Source organism: Clarias gariepinus, chromosome 22 (assembly GCF_024256425.1).
Source record: "Clarias gariepinus isolate MV-2021 ecotype Netherlands chromosome 22, CGAR_prim_01v2, whole genome shotgun sequence".
Lineage (NCBI taxonomy): Eukaryota > Metazoa > Chordata > Actinopteri > Siluriformes > Clariidae > Clarias > Clarias gariepinus.
Window position 1 is genome coordinate 11,764,999 of NC_071121.1, and position 17,122 is coordinate 11,782,120.

At 35.8% G+C, this 17,122-nt stretch overlaps 1 protein-coding gene across 1 annotated transcript; it reads right to left on the reverse strand.

Moving 5' to 3' along the window:
• Window positions 1-4,536: 4,536 nt before the first annotated feature.
• Window positions 4,537-15,456, reverse strand: si:ch211-112c15.8 (tumor necrosis factor receptor superfamily member 1A). The gene is made up of 10 exons (XM_053482090.1): window positions 15,289-15,456; window positions 14,247-14,355; window positions 12,680-12,805; window positions 12,456-12,590; window positions 11,931-12,018; window positions 11,330-11,373; window positions 9,874-10,056; window positions 9,735-9,772; window positions 9,505-9,622; window positions 4,537-5,540 (listed from the first exon to the last, which is right to left on the reverse strand). The coding sequence occupies exons 1-10, from the start codon at window positions 15,304-15,306 to the stop codon at window positions 5,227-5,229; spliced, it is 1,173 nt and encodes a 390-aa protein (XP_053338065.1). The 5' UTR covers window positions 15,307-15,456; the 3' UTR covers window positions 4,537-5,226.
• Between the last annotated feature and the right edge of the window lie 1,666 nt (window positions 15,457-17,122).

Genomic DNA, 17,122 nt, shown 5'->3' on the forward strand with positions numbered 1-17,122 from the left:
GTTTCTTCTGCTATGCACTTTATTCTAATATTCACATAATATTTCTTCTGTTAGGACAAAACAGAACAAATAAAAACAGTTTTAGTCTTAAGTACACATGAACATGAATATATATATTTTTTAATATATATATATATATATATATATATATATATATATATATATTCATGTTCATGTGCACTTAAGGCTAAAACCTCTAGAACTTCTTGAAGGCTTCCAATCAGAAATGTTTTTGAACCGCTTAATTGTGCAAAACAGAGTGCACCTTTCTAGTAATTAGTGACATATTTTAGCTGGATATACACTGTTAACACAGTGGACATATTATGATGTTCAGTAAACCTTGCATTTAGTACTGTAAATGACACTAACGTGGTAATGGAATATTAGTAGGTGATGTTCATGTATGAGTTTATTAGGAGGAGTTTTCACACTTCAGTCATTTGCTGAGTTAAGAATAGTTCGCCCACTATGCCAGCGACAGTGCCGTAGTGGTGTAATCTAGGTCTGTGATCAGTGATCTGTGACGTAAAGATCCAGAGGATCACTGATTAATTTCCAGTTAGTGCTTTATCTTGGGCAGGGTCACAGTGGATCCTGAGCCTGCCCCAGAAACACTGGTTGTGAGGAAGAAACAAACACAGGATGGTTCACCAGTCCATCACAAGAGGTAGAGGGGGCAGAATTACAGGCACATTATAGTCACAGGACCAAAGTTTATCTATATAGTACACGCATTTAATAAAATGTCCAGTAAATGTAAATCTAAAACCAGGTACAGTGAAACCTCTAATGGCGAGTAACGCGGTTTGCAAATGTTCCGCAAGACAAGCAAAGATTTTTAATCAATTTTGATTTAGAAAACGAACAAGTCGGTTTACGAGTACCGAGTATCATGTATCATGCATTCGTTTCTTGTTTTGACGCAGAGCGTAACGAGATCACAACTGAGCCAATGTTTTTTCTCCCTCTTGTGCAGTGGAATTAAGGGTAATCGTCTTAGTGCACATCTCTTACCGGTATAATCAACATCCGTGCAGTACGCGTGTACTGTTTACTATAACACTGACCACGTGTGTGCGCGCAAAACATATTTTATTAACTGTCTGTATGCGTGTGTGTACAGCGCACGTGTAAAGCAAAAGCAAGTCTTATTAGAGAGGTTAAAAATCCATTTTCTCTCTCTGCTCAAGGGTCAGCCTGCTCTTTGTGTCTGTGCGTGCGTGTTATTGGACACCATGCCACACATATACTCTCTTTTTTAGCTGCTCTACACAAAAACACTACTCTGTCACGATTTTTTTCAAAGGTAAAGTGCAGGTTAATTTGTTTTATTTTTATTTACAGCAGTGATTCCATTAGTGTGTCGCTCAATCGAGTGCCATTAGAGACATTTTTCTTGGTTATTTTTATGATAAAACAGTGTTTCCACTGTGCGTGCGTGTGTGAAAAGAGTGGAGGAAGGCTAATTTTATTTTTACTTAACATTTTGAGTTAATTATTTTTATGTCTTTATTTTTTGTGCTTTGGAAAAAATTATTTGAGGTTTTATTATTTTTTATGGTAAAATTCAATTTGGTTTAAGAGTGTTTTGGAATATAAGCCCGCTTCCGGAACGAATTATGCTCGTAATCCAAGGTTCGACTGTACATTAGCCTTTTGAACCTTCTTCACCGATTCACTCTGCTGCTTTGCAGGCTCCCACATCCAGGTTTATCCAAGACCCCTCTTTTAGGGGATCATTCCATCTGTATACTGTAAATTTGTACCTACGAATCGTTGCTTAGGTACAATCATTAGTAATATGCGGCTCATACTAAAAATTATTTGAAAAAAAAAGGATTCTTTAACTACATACAGTACAGCAGTATATACAGTATGTAAGTCATAACACTACCATCTGATTTCTGCCCCCGGAGGGGATGGTTCTCTTTTGAGTCTGATTCCTCTTAATAGGGCTGAAGTACAGTACTAGTTAACCAGTCATGGAGTCGATATTATCTGTATTGACTGGGAGTTGTTTCAGAATGTCTCAGTCTTGGGCATTGGTCTTGGTCTTATCCAGGAGAGCAAAAGTAGTAATGCTTTCTATCTATTTACTGGCACAATGCCACCTAGTCAAAATAAAGTCTTGGCTTTAAAAAATTTAGCTTTTTTTTTGACTTGCCAATGACTTATCCTTGCCTTCATATTGACTGTATTTTAATTTTGCTTTGACCCTCTTACTACTCTGTTTTGCCTCAGCTAGTCCTACTTTTGGACTTTAACGTCGCTGCCTTGGATGCAGCCCTACCTATAAAGCAGGGGTGTTCCAAATCAAACCTGGAGGGCTTTTTGTTTGGGGATTTTATTAATTTTTTTCCTAAAACACAACTAAATCAGATGGCATAGTGGTTAGCACTGTGGACTTGCACCTCCAGGGTCGAGGGTTTGATTCCCACCTTGGGTCAGTGTGCATGCAGTCTGCATTTTTCCCTTTGCTTGGTGGGTTGCCTCTGGGTACTCTAGTTTTTTCACAGTCCAAAGACATTCAGCTTAGCTTGATTGGCCATATGTGTGTGCTCTGCAATGGATTGGCACCCTGTCTAGAGTGTACACCGCCTCATGCTCGAAGTCTCCTAGAATAGGATCAAGGCCGCAGTAACCCTGTGCACAGAATTAACTATACGGAAGATGAATGAATGAACACCTGACTCAAGTGTTAGTGAATTACAAACTGTGCCGGACGCTGGCTCTCCTGGATTTCCTGGATTCGAACACGTCTGCTCTAAAGGTCTGCACCGCGTATAGTCTCAGAATTCAGCTGGTTTTGTGACATGTCTATTTGTATAAACTTTCTATTAAAAGAAATGAATTGAATGTCAAATGACTGAGGGTGTACTTTCACTCAACATGTAGTGCATTAGTTACAAACAGTGTACAAGGAAGTTTTGATGTAGTGAACACACACTAAGCACAGAGGGCAATTTGGGATGCAGCCATTACTGTAGCCGAAAGAGAAGCATTGCGGTTTTTCAGTCGGGAGTAAAACCACCTCTTTAACCTGCCCTGAAACACAATACGCGGTTTCCATGGATGAAACTTAATAAGAAATCGAAACAAAGTAAGAAGCCTCTTCTAATACAACAGAGACAAAATTTCTTACAGCTGAACAAAGCTGAATATCCAGCAAGTCTGATGCTCACCTGTTCAGAGGATCCTCTATTCGGTTAGGAAAGAGGCAAAAAAAAAAAATCGACCGATTGCCCAAAGTCTGTCGATAAATAGTGACAACAAGAAGTGTACCACGTTCTTAAGATTGCTGGAAATGCTAGTTTGCTCATACGGTTACTAAACCGCACGTTTTGTTTTTTGTTTTTTTAAGTTTACTGACTTTAGCACAAAAAAAATACCTGCTTACTAATATCCAGACGCTCGTGCGTCCCCGAGTTGCTATGGCGACGACAAGACCCTTTAATGTAGAGTTGCCACGAATGCGGTTTTGACCACACAAGAATAAAATGCACACACTTAATATTTCCATCGATCTCAATTCACAAAATAAATTCAAGATTATATTGAAAAAAAATAAATGTGTTTTTTAATACTGATAGTTTGTGTCAGTGATGTTGTGTCTGTAAGCTGGTCTACTCCTCTGTAACTATATACTTTATATCATTGTAGGACGAGGCACAAAGGGAAATCACTTTTATTTTAAAAATATATTATTTTAATAATATTTTAAAATTCTGTTAAAATTCTTATAATTTTTCTAAATTATATATATATATATATATATTACAAATATCTAAAACTATGCTAGAAACTACATGATATATGCTGATCTGGCAACCTTCCGCTTTACAGTAACTGCGTAAATTACGCACCAGCAGGACGGGTGATTTTAAGAGTCTACAATTAGGCTAAAGTTCATGAATTTAAAATAGTTTTGTATTCAAAACAGAAGAGGGAAAATCCTCAATAAAAATTCTTTTAGGTGGAATCTATTTAAATATCTGATAATGCAAATCGCATTGAAAACGGAAAAATGAAAACGAGAGTGGAAACCTTGAACTGAAATGCGTCACTTAGACTGACAGTGAGACTTCTGGACGGACGTCAGATCAAAAGACGAACGGAAAAGTCTTCTGCTCCGCGCATGCGCGTTAGTGGCGCTAATGAGAAATGTAGGTTGTGAAGCGAAGAGGCCTAAAAGTGCAGGTTAATTGTATTGATATCTTCAGAAAAACATAGGGGAATTCCTTTCATGCTCTGAGTAACCACACTGCCTAATATATCTTATAGTTCTTCATGACTGGACTTTAGCAGGTGGGGAGTTCTGTTCGGTGGCATCTCACAAATGCCATGGCAGCAGTGTTAAGCATTGAAACAAGAAAGATTCAAGTAATGTTACATTTGACACTTGTTTAAACACTCGTTTAAATGTATAAACTATGATATGGAGCAAAATTTCCCCTTAAACAAATCAAAATTACAACTCACAAACACATTTGAGATATATTACATTTATTCCAAACAAATTCAAGAGCACTTGCAAGTAAGAGCTTACACACAAAAAAAAATACCAAAAGGAACGTTTAAAAATTATCGGTTAAAAAAAATGCACGTAACGTGCCAGTGTGACTTTCAGAAATGTCACATACTGTACATCACCCTCAGCCCACCATTTGTGGCAGTGGATGTATAATAATACTTAAATCTCAATGGTTTTTAAAACCTACAGTTCTGATTGAAGTGGTTTATCTGTTTTCCTTTAAAAAAATGTACAGTACAAAAATTAAAGGACACCACCTGGCATTTGGTAAACAATAACTTTAAACAACATAAACCACTGACATTTTAATTCTGTACTTAGGTGAACCTTTATGGTAACCTTCACACAGACGAGGTTAAATTTGTTCTTATGAGCGCTGCCCCAATACTTGCGGCAAGTATAATGTATGTATAGTTCAATGCATATTAATATTAATGTTTATCTGTTGTCTCTTTAAATACTTTATGTGCACATTATATTACAAAACAAAATAAAAACATTATTTCAAAAGAATCAGCAGCATGACTCTGCTTCGTATTCATTGCATTCCTATGAATCACTGTAAAAAACCTGTGTTTGATCAGTGGGTCTTGTAAGTTTTATAAGTGCAATGAACTGCTCCAGCTGTGTCAGACATTCAGATTTAGAGCATTTGAGAACCCTGCTAAGAGGTAAATTTTTCACGGACTTATCTAGACCATAGTCTCCTGCAACTGCTGCAGCTTTTCCTGCAGATCCTCTGCACACCCTGACAGGTCCATACAATGTAGTGTAGAGTAGATGATCTCCAGGCAAGCGCCATTCATCTGGCTCCAAAGACGCAGCATCTGATATTGCAGCTCAAGATAGGACCCTCTTGCCTCCAGCTCCAGTCTCTCCATTTGATCATCAGATAGGGAAAGCAACCTTAAGAACTCCTTCCAGCGCCGCACAGGAACCTGTCTGATGATGGTGTAAAGCATAGAGGCTGGCCACATCTCCTTTTCTGGCTCATTTCTGGCTGGTTCTGGTGAAAGTGCATAAACAGTTGTTAAAGAATAGTTATGTAAGGACTGAAATATAACAAAAAATTTTTAACCAATCCACAGATATCATGTTAGCAAATTTTTTTCAAAAATAGTTCACAGATAAATTATTTCACTATATCACAATTTACATACACTCGGTTGACTGTGCATTTACAGTTTGGAAAATTCCAGAAAATTATGCCATGAATAAGTTTCTGATAGGCTAATTGACATTATTTGTGTCAATTGGAGGTGTACCTGTGGATGTATTTTAAGGTCTACCTTCAAACTCAGTACCTCTTTTTTTGATCATCTAAGAGCTTAGAAAAAATATGGACCTCCAGAAGTCTGGATCCTCCTTAGGAACAATTTCTAAATAGCTGAAGGTACCAGGTTCATCTGTACCAACAATACTACTTAAGTATAAACACCATGGCACTATGCCGCCATTATATCACTTAGGAAGTAGATGTGTACTTTGGTACAAAAAATACAAATCTATCCTGGAACAATAGCAAAGGACCCCTTAAGGAAACAGGTAAAAAAAAAAAAGTATCCCCATCCACATAAAAACAAGGTCAATATGGGTATAACCTGGAAGGCTACTCAGCAAGGAAGAAGTTACTGCTTCAAAATCAGACTATGGCTTGTATCTGCACATGGTGATGTTTTGAAGAATTGTTCTCTGGTCTGATGAATTTACCTGTTTGTCCATAACGACCATCATTATATCCGAAAAAGGGGGAGGCTTGCAAGCAACACTATCCAATTATGAAGCCCCAGGATGGTAGCAACATTTTGTGGGAGGACTTTACTCCCGGAGGGGCTGATGCACTTCCCACAATAGATGGCATCACAAGAGCAACATCTCAAGACATCATAGAGGAAATTGAAACTTGGACACAAATGGGTCTTCCAAATGCACAATAACCCCAAGCATGTTTCCAAATTTTTGACAAAAAAGCTTAAGAACAATAAAGTTGAGGTATTGGAGTGGCCCTGACCATCATCCAATAGAAACTTTGTGGATGGAACTGAAAAAAGTAAGTGAGAGCAAAGAGGCTTATAAACCAGACTCAGTTACACCAGTTCAGTCAGGAGGAATAAGCTAAAATTCCAGAAACCTATTGTAAGTAGCTTGTAGAAGGCTACCCAAAACATTCAAGTCAAGTTAAACAATTTAAAGTCAATATTAACAAATACTAACTAAGTGTATGTAAATTTCTGACCCACTGGGACTGTGATAAGACAAATAAAAGCTGAAATAAATAGTTTTGTCTACTAATATTCTGACATTTCATTTTCTTAAAAGAAAGATGTGATTAACTGACCTATGATAGGGAGTGTTTACTAGGTTTAACTGTTGAGTGCACCTAGTAAACATTCCTAGTATAACCACTATGTGTCAAAATACCAAAAAGAAAATTTATATTTAGTGCGGTAAGATAACTACAGTGAATATTTAATTTTTATTACCTCAGAGAAGCAATAGAATTTTGTTACCTTAAAGGACGCATTAACAATTATAGACTTACAGTAAATATCTTTCTAAAAGAGAAATGTAGTTTCTATGTTGGACAATTTAATAGAAAATTAAATGCAACATTGCCGCCACAAATTCAACAACTCTTGATCGTGTCATTCTCCTAACAAAAATACTTTGCAGCTGGATTTGTATTTAAGTATTTCAGTATTGTGTTATATAAATGGTACTATCATGAAGGCATTTTTACCAATCCATTTCTTCACTCCAGTAAAAGGTATAAGACGTCAGAACACAACCCATAAGAACGTGTAATAATATTACTAATTCTCTGGCACGGTAAAAGCCCTATTCCTACAGTCTTTATCTGCGTACAAGAAAATACCTCATGGGTTTCTGCAGAAATATAATTTAGTGCTGATAATTTGCCAGTGCAGGGAGGCCACAGGAAATGTTTGAGACATACAGCACACATATGCAGAGCTCTGCTATCTGATTGAACGACTTCGCTGTAGTCCTCATATCACTTTCTTTCATCACTGAGCCTTCTGCTTAGCTGACACGGTCACAAACACCCACCTGATTAGCAAAAGGATAAGGCTCAGAGGTGTTAGGAAAGGCTGGGTTTCTTATACAATTTCCCAATTTGACATATTTGATAAAGAGCTTTTAGAATCATCACTTTTGAGATTGAAAGTAAACAGTATTTCTGTTCGCTACAAAGCACATGACAGGAATATCAGTCAAGTCTAAATCAAGATTTGCTTTCAACTCAAAACACCACAACTGACACTATGCATCTGTGAAAATGCACTATAACAAAGCTACCATCATTCATATCCTAAAGACTAAATATTTGTTATTTTAAAAATACACGTTCTTTGTTTTGTTTTTTTGACCTATACAAAAGTTAGTTCCAGATTGGACAAGACGCTTTTCATGAGTGATGATAAGGGACAGTGATAATAAAACTATATGTATTACTCCACATGACAAGTGTTCTACAATCATTTATTACACTAACTGCTGGTCGCAGCATGTGTGAAAGTACAGTAGGTGGATACAGTGCATAGTACTGAGGAAAGAGCAGCTGCCTGCCAAAACCCACATTCATATTAGTCACGGAATCAGTTTCAGCAAGAAAACACATCTGATAGTGTTACCTCATCTTATACAACACATTGTCCACTTAATAACTTTTTCCTTTTTGCCTCCGGAGAGCTACAGTATATAGTCTACTAGCTTCTAACACTAGGGGAAATCACAAGCCTTAGGATTCATGCCCAGAACCTGGAAGTAAACAAAGCTGCTGTTCTAATGTAAAATAAATATAATCACATCACACCTGTGTTCATTTCCAGCCCAACAGCACTTCCTTTATGTAATGTTGCTTAAATAATAAGTATCCATAATAGCCATAATAGCCATAATTTGCATGGTAAACTATGATTGGTGTGACAACTACATGGGATGTTCAGGTCAAACTAGGATTTGTGAGAAAACTTCTGGCAAATGGAGGAATAAACCCACTATTTACAGAAGACATACACAGTATGGTGATGAGACCTTTAGCCGCAGTAAAACATTTAAATGTCATTTAAAGACGGCCGTATATCCATGAATGACGATTCTGACCCACTGCAGTTGTTCAGCAAGTGGCACGCTTATCTTTTAAATTGCATGGATAACTTGCAGAAGAGACACATCTTCCTGTGAGAACTATACAGAGAATAATTTACTCACTTGCACATTATAGTAACTATGCAGGGATTTGGCAAGTGATTTCCTCATGTTTGGGCAATTAAAGGAAATCCTGGGAGGCCAGTGTTTTAGACATGAAACAGGCAGTTAGATACTGTAGATATTCTGGCATACTTTTTTCAAAACTTTCTACCTTGATGGTATCCAAACACTAGTGAAATGCCTTGTTTGAATTGAATGGCCATCGTATTTATCATTAAAACTGCATTTGTTTACTGATGTACAATTTTACCTGAAAAGTTGTTCTGCAGATTTGATTTTGTGCCACACAGCTTTTTTAAAAAAAAGCTTTTATCATTAAAAATGGGTCTCTTAATTACAGGTCAAATGTAAGTAAATTTAATTAGTACTGCCTTTTTTTAATTATCTAAAATTTCTATTATTTATCTAAAAAGTTTTTTTTTACTGGCATGAATATAAAAATATAATCATATTAATTAAATATTAATTTAATGCAATATACTTTATTAAAACAGTATACTATTACTTTATATCATTAAAGAATATGTGACATTTAAATGCATGTGTCAGATTGAATCACCCAAAGTTCATCATAGTAATAATTATGTTTGCTTGTTAATTTTTCTGGTAATTTAAAGGTTTCTAAATAATTGTACAGAAATTAAGTTTCTGCCATAAATGGAAAGACACTCCTTAGCAAGTCCTGCTGAGAAAAAAAGAATGGCATTATACTTAATTATAAAATATAGTTACTATGCCTTTTATATTCCCATGTATTATAAGGGGAGCTGTGATTTGTCCAGCCAAGTCTGTGTCCAGATGTCCTAGTTTGTCTCTGTTGCCTGGACCTTTCACTTCACTTCCAGGGATTATGTTCTTTGGAAACAGAAAAATAATTTTTTGTTTGGTTGGTTGGTTGGTTAATTGGATTAATTTCCAGCATACTGAAACACTTATTTGAACAACATTCGTAGAAAATAATACTAACCATTGGCAAATGAATGTCCGGCTCGTCCCCAGGCTGATCTGATGAAAACACGGAAACATAAACAGTTTTGTAATATGCATGTGATATTGTGTTTACAATGCTAATGTCCATAACATTAGAGCAACAACAGGTCATTTACCAGGTAAAGTCGGCACTTTTGGTGGAACTCCATTTTGAACGTTCACATTCTTTATACGAGCCCGGCAACACAGGTGCCTACGTCTACTGGCTTCACACATTAAGCAACAAAAAGCAAAAAGTCCAAGCAGTATCAGTATGCACAGGATGACCTTAGATACCAAATCCGATGTTGTGGGAGGAACTGGCAATAAAACAAGACAAAACGTGATCTTTACCATAATACTTTGGTGTCTACAAAAACACTGTCTGGCCAACAAAAGTCACACTTGAAATTTGCTTAACAGTCTTTGATTAGATTGTTACTGCAGTGATTAATATGTTTTAGTTATTTTAATGATTTATTTAATCGCTAACCGATGCAGTGAGTAGCTTTTAATTTCTTAAACAACCATGTCAGAAGACATACTGTACCACACGGTCATGAAAGAGGTTTTTAGAAGTTATTGGCAAATTATTGGCATGGATTAAGCAAAGAAAACAACTAGGGAGATTGCTGAAATTACTGAATTTGGAATAAGCCCTGTCCAATGCATTATTAGAACCTGAAATGATAGTGCTGTACTGTAAGGTCTGAAACGTTGTCAGAAAAAAACATCATGAATCATTATCATTGGAGACCATTTAACCTCTGTGTTTAAGAGGGACTAAGTAAGAACATTTCCACATACAATGTAACAAGGACTAACCAGCCGTTTGGACATTAGACAACCACTTGTTAATGAAGCTAATCAGAAAAAAATGGCTTATTTTGCTGGGAGCATAAAGATTGGACATTGGGAAATGGAAAAAGGTCATGTGGCTGATGAGTTCAGATTGACCCTATTCCAGAGCGTTTAAGGTAAGAAGAGACGGGCGTGAAGTGATGCACCCATTATGCATAGTGCATCTGGAGGCAGTTTTATGATCTAGAGTTGCTGCAGTTGGTTAGGTCTAGGCTCAGCAACATTATGTGGCAATAATAATAATAATAATGTCAGCTGACTACCTGTGTGTACTGAATGACTGGATTTGTTTTTCTTCTTCCAAGATGCCACAGGCATATTTCAAGGCATACATGCCAAGATTAATCAGTATCAAATTGTTAATGAGTGGCTTTGGGAGAATAAGGAATAATCTTTATACAAAAACTGGCTACCACAGCATCATGACCTTGCATTGAATTGGATGTGCTAGAGAAGACTTTGTGGAATGGTTTGACTCTCCCATTATCAATAAAAGTTGTTTAACGCAACTCTGGACAAGGTTAAAATTATGAATTTGCATAAGTTAGTCAAAACCATACCTTGGCAAATGCGTGCCATAATCCAAGCTAAAGGTGGTCCAACAAAATATAAGTGTGTGCGTGACTTTTATTCCAGGCAGTGTACATATTATATTGTCAGAACACTGTTGTTTATAGGACACATAAATAAATATGTACAAGTATATACACATTTGTGTTATTTTTTACTTACCTGGGTTACAAAATGAGTTACAGGACTTATCCAAGCAGTTGTGACTGTGATTGTAAGAGAGGAAAAAACAAGCACAAACATATGACAGTTAATATAACTCTATAGCTAGAGAAATACAGTAAACTGGCTTCAAGTAAAGCACAACATGTGTGAATTACAGTTAACTGTAAACAGTTCGGGCTCTCTATTAAATATCAGAAGAGTAGGTGTGATGACGTGGCCAGTGTATTTTAGACACATGTTATGTTTGTGACATTTCTTTAGGAGAGCTGATTAGCAGATCTCTGTAAAATGGCAGGAAATTCTGACAAAGATGTTCACTTCTGTATACAGGAAATCCACAACCCACTAACCTAAATTCTACCACATTTCTCTTTGAAGAATCAAACAGAATCTGAAACTTTGTTTGACAACTTTTCTTGCTTATTTTTTTCTTATAGGGGTTGCTGGTCATCAGTCAGAAATAAACAGTAGATGGACTCTGAAACGCACATTTGATCAGGCAAATCCTTGGACAATAATCACCACAGTCTTAAAAATCTTAAAAGCTCCCAAAAACAAGAGAAAATGACCGAATGTACGGTAAAAAGACATCTCTTACTTGGCACATAATTGGCATTTCCCTTGTTGATCCAGGAATTGGCCATGCTTACAATTCTGCACTCCACAATTACCTTTACATTCAGGGCCTAAAGAAAAAGAAAAAAATTATAGTTTTTTTTTTCATAATAACTTAATAAATCTTATTTTTATTATAATTATTATTATTACTTACACTGTCAATTAAAGATATTTGTCGTACATGCATGAAAACTTTTAACTTTATTTAACTATTGTGATAAAATAATATTAAACAAAGATTAGATCTAATTTGATCTGCAAATGATCAAAATCTTATCACTGTAATTACGTTTTGCAGTTACGAACGTTTTATCTATAGGATCAACAGGTGTACCCTTCAAGTTCCCCTGGCTTTTGTAACACACTGATTTATTATCCCACTTGGTTATCCCACAGTATCTGTATAATGTTTCCATCTTGCAAATACTACATTTTGCTTAACACCATTGACATATGGAAGCACATAAAATGTCACATCATTAATTGGACACTGGACTTTACTTACACTTGCTACAGTTTTGGCACACTGTACAGTTTTTACAGATCCCACCAGAATGCTCAGCGAAACTCCGGTAAAGGCCGTCTTTGCAGTCGCATTCCCGGTTTGTCTTATTTGTACATTCACGCGTAGCAACCTCATCTGTAAAACGAGGTGTCTTTTGAGCATCACGTCACACAAAGGTATAGGATTTTGTGACTGCATTTAAAATGATAATGAGTTTTACTTACCGGGACCACAGACCCGGCAAAAACTGCACTCAAGTGCTGTGTTGTCAACTTTTGTGTAAGTATCCTCTCCACATAGCTCACAGAGAATTTTATTCGAATTTGGGCAGTACTGTTTCCTGTAATAGCCTGAAATGTCAGAATTGTATTAGGTTACTTAAGTGCAACACATCTATATTTTATATTCAAGGCTTTTACCTAATAATACAAGTACACATTTCCAAAAGTGTTTGAAGTGCGTTAATCTTAGATACACCACGGAATAATTGAAAAAAGTATGATTGTTCCAAAAATGTTTAGCACAGCTGAGAAGTTTTAGGTTTATTTCAATTTAATAGTTTTAGTACGTGATCGTCAGTTGTAGTAACAACTTATAAACAGACACTTGAACAACAGGTGTTCCACATGATCTAATTCTAACAGTAAACACGCTCGTGCTAAGTATTTAACAGTCAGACGTGTGTAATTGGTTATTTCTAGAAGCTTCCTGTAGGATGTTTAAGGAGGCAGCGAATCTTAGCGCACTGGAAGAAAGTGCAGTATAGCACAGTTAGCATCGTACTAGTTTTCATGATAACTGCAGTTCCTGGTTTCTTGGTATTTTGAAACTCTTTTTTATTCTTAATACCTTCATGTAAAAGAGAGAGTGAACTGGAGACGTCTGAGGAACTATTTAGAGTATCTGACTTTTTTCATGGATGAACATTAATGGTAGCTATAAATGGTTAAAATTACAACATTTCATTCCTTCGCAGATCCTATCGATAGTTGACGATTTTGATTAAATTGCTGTGGAATAAAACACTTATGCTGTATTTAAAAATTAATTAGCTTGGGGGTGGTAACATTAACTTGAGCCATGTCTCACTATTATATTGTTATTTATTTTCCTATAACAGTATGCTCTTATTGTGTTCTATTCCTCACTTTGTGAGAAATAAAACGTTTTCCAACATTTGTGGATAAATAGCATCATGTTTGCTGAACATTCCATTTCATATTCATTCCCCTTTTTGCTGAAATCAGATGCACCACTCTTCTCAGAAGGCTTGCCACTAGATTTTGGAATGCAGCTGTGGGGGGTTACCCATTTAGCCACAAGAGCATCAGTGATACTCAAAGGTGTTTAGTGGGGTTGAGGTCAGGGCATCCTGACTTTTTTCACCCCAAACTCTGTCTTTAAAGTGCTTACTTTGTGCACAGGGGCAATGTCATCCTCGAACAGGTTCAAATCTCTTAATTCCACTGAGGGAAAACTATAACGCTATAGAGTGCTTCCAACTGTGGGGCAACGGTTTGGGGGAACATCCATAAAGCAGTGTGATGATCAAATGCCCACGAGTTATTGCCTACAGTATATTATGTATGAATCTGACTCAGCAAAGCACCAAAGAAACATGCAGCAAGCTGACATTTTGGTAAAGGCCTCCACCTCAGATCTAGTTGAACCCGATCATTACTATTACAATACCAATATTACTGACACAGATCCTATTTATAACCCATTATAACTTTACAATTTTTTTTAATACTTAATATTTTTCAAGTTGAAAGGAGAAAGATTGTTTACCTGCCGAACATTGAGTTTCAAAAATCCTCTGTCCCTCAGGCAAGGGTTCTTTACATATATTTGAACAGTTTCCACTGTGGCACAGAGAGGCTGCGGCCAGAGCAAATACCTGGATTGTAAAGAAACATCACATATAACAGTGCTCCACTTTAGGGGGATTACCATGACCAAAATGTACTTCTTTAAGGTTTTACTGTGTGTTACAGTTACAATTATGCATATCTTTAGGCTGTATCATGGTTTCGCAGGTAAATAAAGTCATAAACACATCAAAATCACAGCTTTGTAAAACCACTGTTGCTTTAATAAAATTTATTGTAATTCCCAAATAGTTTGTGATATCACACTTTTTCAAAATACAAACAAATGCAATTGTCACGCAAAAAAACTCACACAATCACTTATTGTCTACACTGCTTTATTCTGTATACAGGGTATAATTATATATAAAATTTATAGTATTTCACTTTTAAATACTTATTTCGGGTGCTTCACTTGAGCATTGACGTGTTTAGTTGATTCAAGCACATTTACAGTACTATGACAAAAAGACTTATTAGATTGATAAGATTAGATTAATATTAGATTAGATTAATGTCTGTACCGAATTTCTGAAGAAAAGTCCTAGAAAAAATAATTCAGTCACATTTAGTCTGAAGAAAAGTCCTAGAAATTATAATTCAGTCACTTTTAGCTTCCGATCTGGAGCTAAACTCAAAGTGATGATACAATGGAGTTGGACATCCCTGACTTAGGTATTAGACAAGTCCTTTTTAGTTTTTCATAGACAGTGTACTTCATTACTTTTCAGTAATGAGACACTTCAGTCAAAACAAATGTTGGCCTGCTATTCTACCATAAGCTTTTGTATCTAAACACCAATAAAGCAATGGTTACTGTAGAATTGAGTAGAAACTAAATATAAACATTATACAACACCAATATAAACACAAGTGTGTTTTAAGAGTAATAAATAACAGGCAGGTAGAGGGTACAGTAACAGTAGATAACTAATCATTTTCAGAAGTATACGGTTACTCACCATAAACACTGGCAACATGGTTATGAACAAATGAGTTTCAAAATATCCATAAACAAAAACCTCTGATTCAGCATACACATCTGATCAAACAGATTATAGATACATAACGTAAATAATCAAATGGTATGCAGATAATAGCTACATTGTAGCCTCAAACATGCACCTCTACCGCTGATTTCTCTAAACTGCTTTTCCACAAAAGACTAATTCTAACAGGAAGTTCAGTTTGAAGGACCTGAAACTTTATGTGGTGGTGAAGTGAAAAAAATTCTCAGAAATGTGACACAGGAAAATACGTCAACCAACAACCCCTCCTTTACGGGCTAAACGTGCGTCCTAAAGCAAGATAGTAGGATGGGATGGTAAAATTTTGTCACAGAGGAACATCCTCTTCTTTGTGATCTTTAGGTCACTTAGCTGCAGCTGTGGATGTAATGAGTACAACTTTTGAAGTTTCATCTATGCGGTCTGGTCTACAGGTGCTTTTGTGTAACAGGACTAATGATGACATCTAGTGGAGATGAAATGCTGATGGCTTTAAAAAAAAGAAGAAAAAAAAGACAGGTATCCTGCCAAGATGGTATGTGGATTCTAATGCATGACAAATCCTAATTACATGACATTGAGATTTGCTACAAGATTTTTAGAGATGACGTGGAGACTTCTGAAAGGTGTGCAATTTACAATTGTGGTTTCCTTAAGTTTAAAGGCATCAGATTTTTCAGTTAGTCATTTGTAAATTCAGGTAGATTACTCATAAACTACAATGAAATTCATTATTCAGATTAGAAGTGTTAGATATGTTAGTGTGGGCCCAGAAAAAAGTCCAGTGATTAGTAAGCATTAATACAACATAAATGATATACACAAACATATTCTTACTTTGTCTGTTTGGTTAGTTGGTCAGTTCAGTAGCTTTTAAAGATGACTCAAGCAATCCATAGGCCTCTTAGCTAGAAGGTCTAAAAAGGTTTTTGTTTTTACACTGGAAATTACAGTATGTATTAGCTATTAATACAGTATGTATTAGCTATTACGCTATTAGATTTATTATTACTTTAGGTTTTTGCATGTTATAGTTATTAGCCAATATCACTGATCACTTGAATGGATTTAATAAAAGCATCAATTCAAAAGCAGGTTGGCCTGTACATAATATCTAACTAGTTATCACCCTTAGAAACAATATATAATTCATAGTATTTCATAGAAACCCACCTTTTCTTTGGTATAGATAGAATTCCATTCATTAAACAGAAAGTATTTAATATTTATTCATTAACTATATTTAATCTAATTGGTCAGAAGGTGGTAATTGACAGTAATTTAAATGATTTTGCTTAGGATTAATGGTCTTACTTTAATTACCATTTTTATAAGGTGGACACACACACTTGATAAATGTTGCTATTTTAACATAGAAAAAATTAAGGTATGCCTGTTAATGGTTGCTAAATCACATAAATGATAACGGGAACTAATATGGCTCACAAAACGTTGAAGGAAATAAGTTCACTTCGGAGTGATAACAGGTATCACATCACCGCAGTGTGCATTCTTCTTCAATAATAGCATTTTCTCTTACCTTTTATTCTTCTTTTAATATGTGTAATTATTTTATGCTTGTGTATATTTTTATGGAAGTGTATATTTTTATGGAAGTGTATATTTTGTTGATATTCAAAAGTTCCTTTAATGTAAAGCAGTATCAAAAAAGTACAGTGGCCACTATGCATGATAAGTACCACATGTACCACATGTGCTTCTCTTCTTACCCATACAGGGAAAATCTGGACTTATCAGAGCATATGGCCCTTTTTTCCTTTGCTCCAAT

Excerpts from the sequence above, each read along its gene's own strand:
- si:ch211-112c15.8 (XM_053482090.1), bottom strand. Across the intron at positions 12,806-14,246 it reads TGAAACTCAATGTTCGGCAG|GCTATTACAGGAAACAGTAC; the intron begins GTAAACAATCTT and ends CTGACATTTCAG. Across the intron at positions 10,057-11,329 it reads TAACTCATTTTGTAACCCAG|TTCCTCCCACAACATCGGAT; the intron begins GTAAGTAAAAAA and ends TTTTATTGCCAG.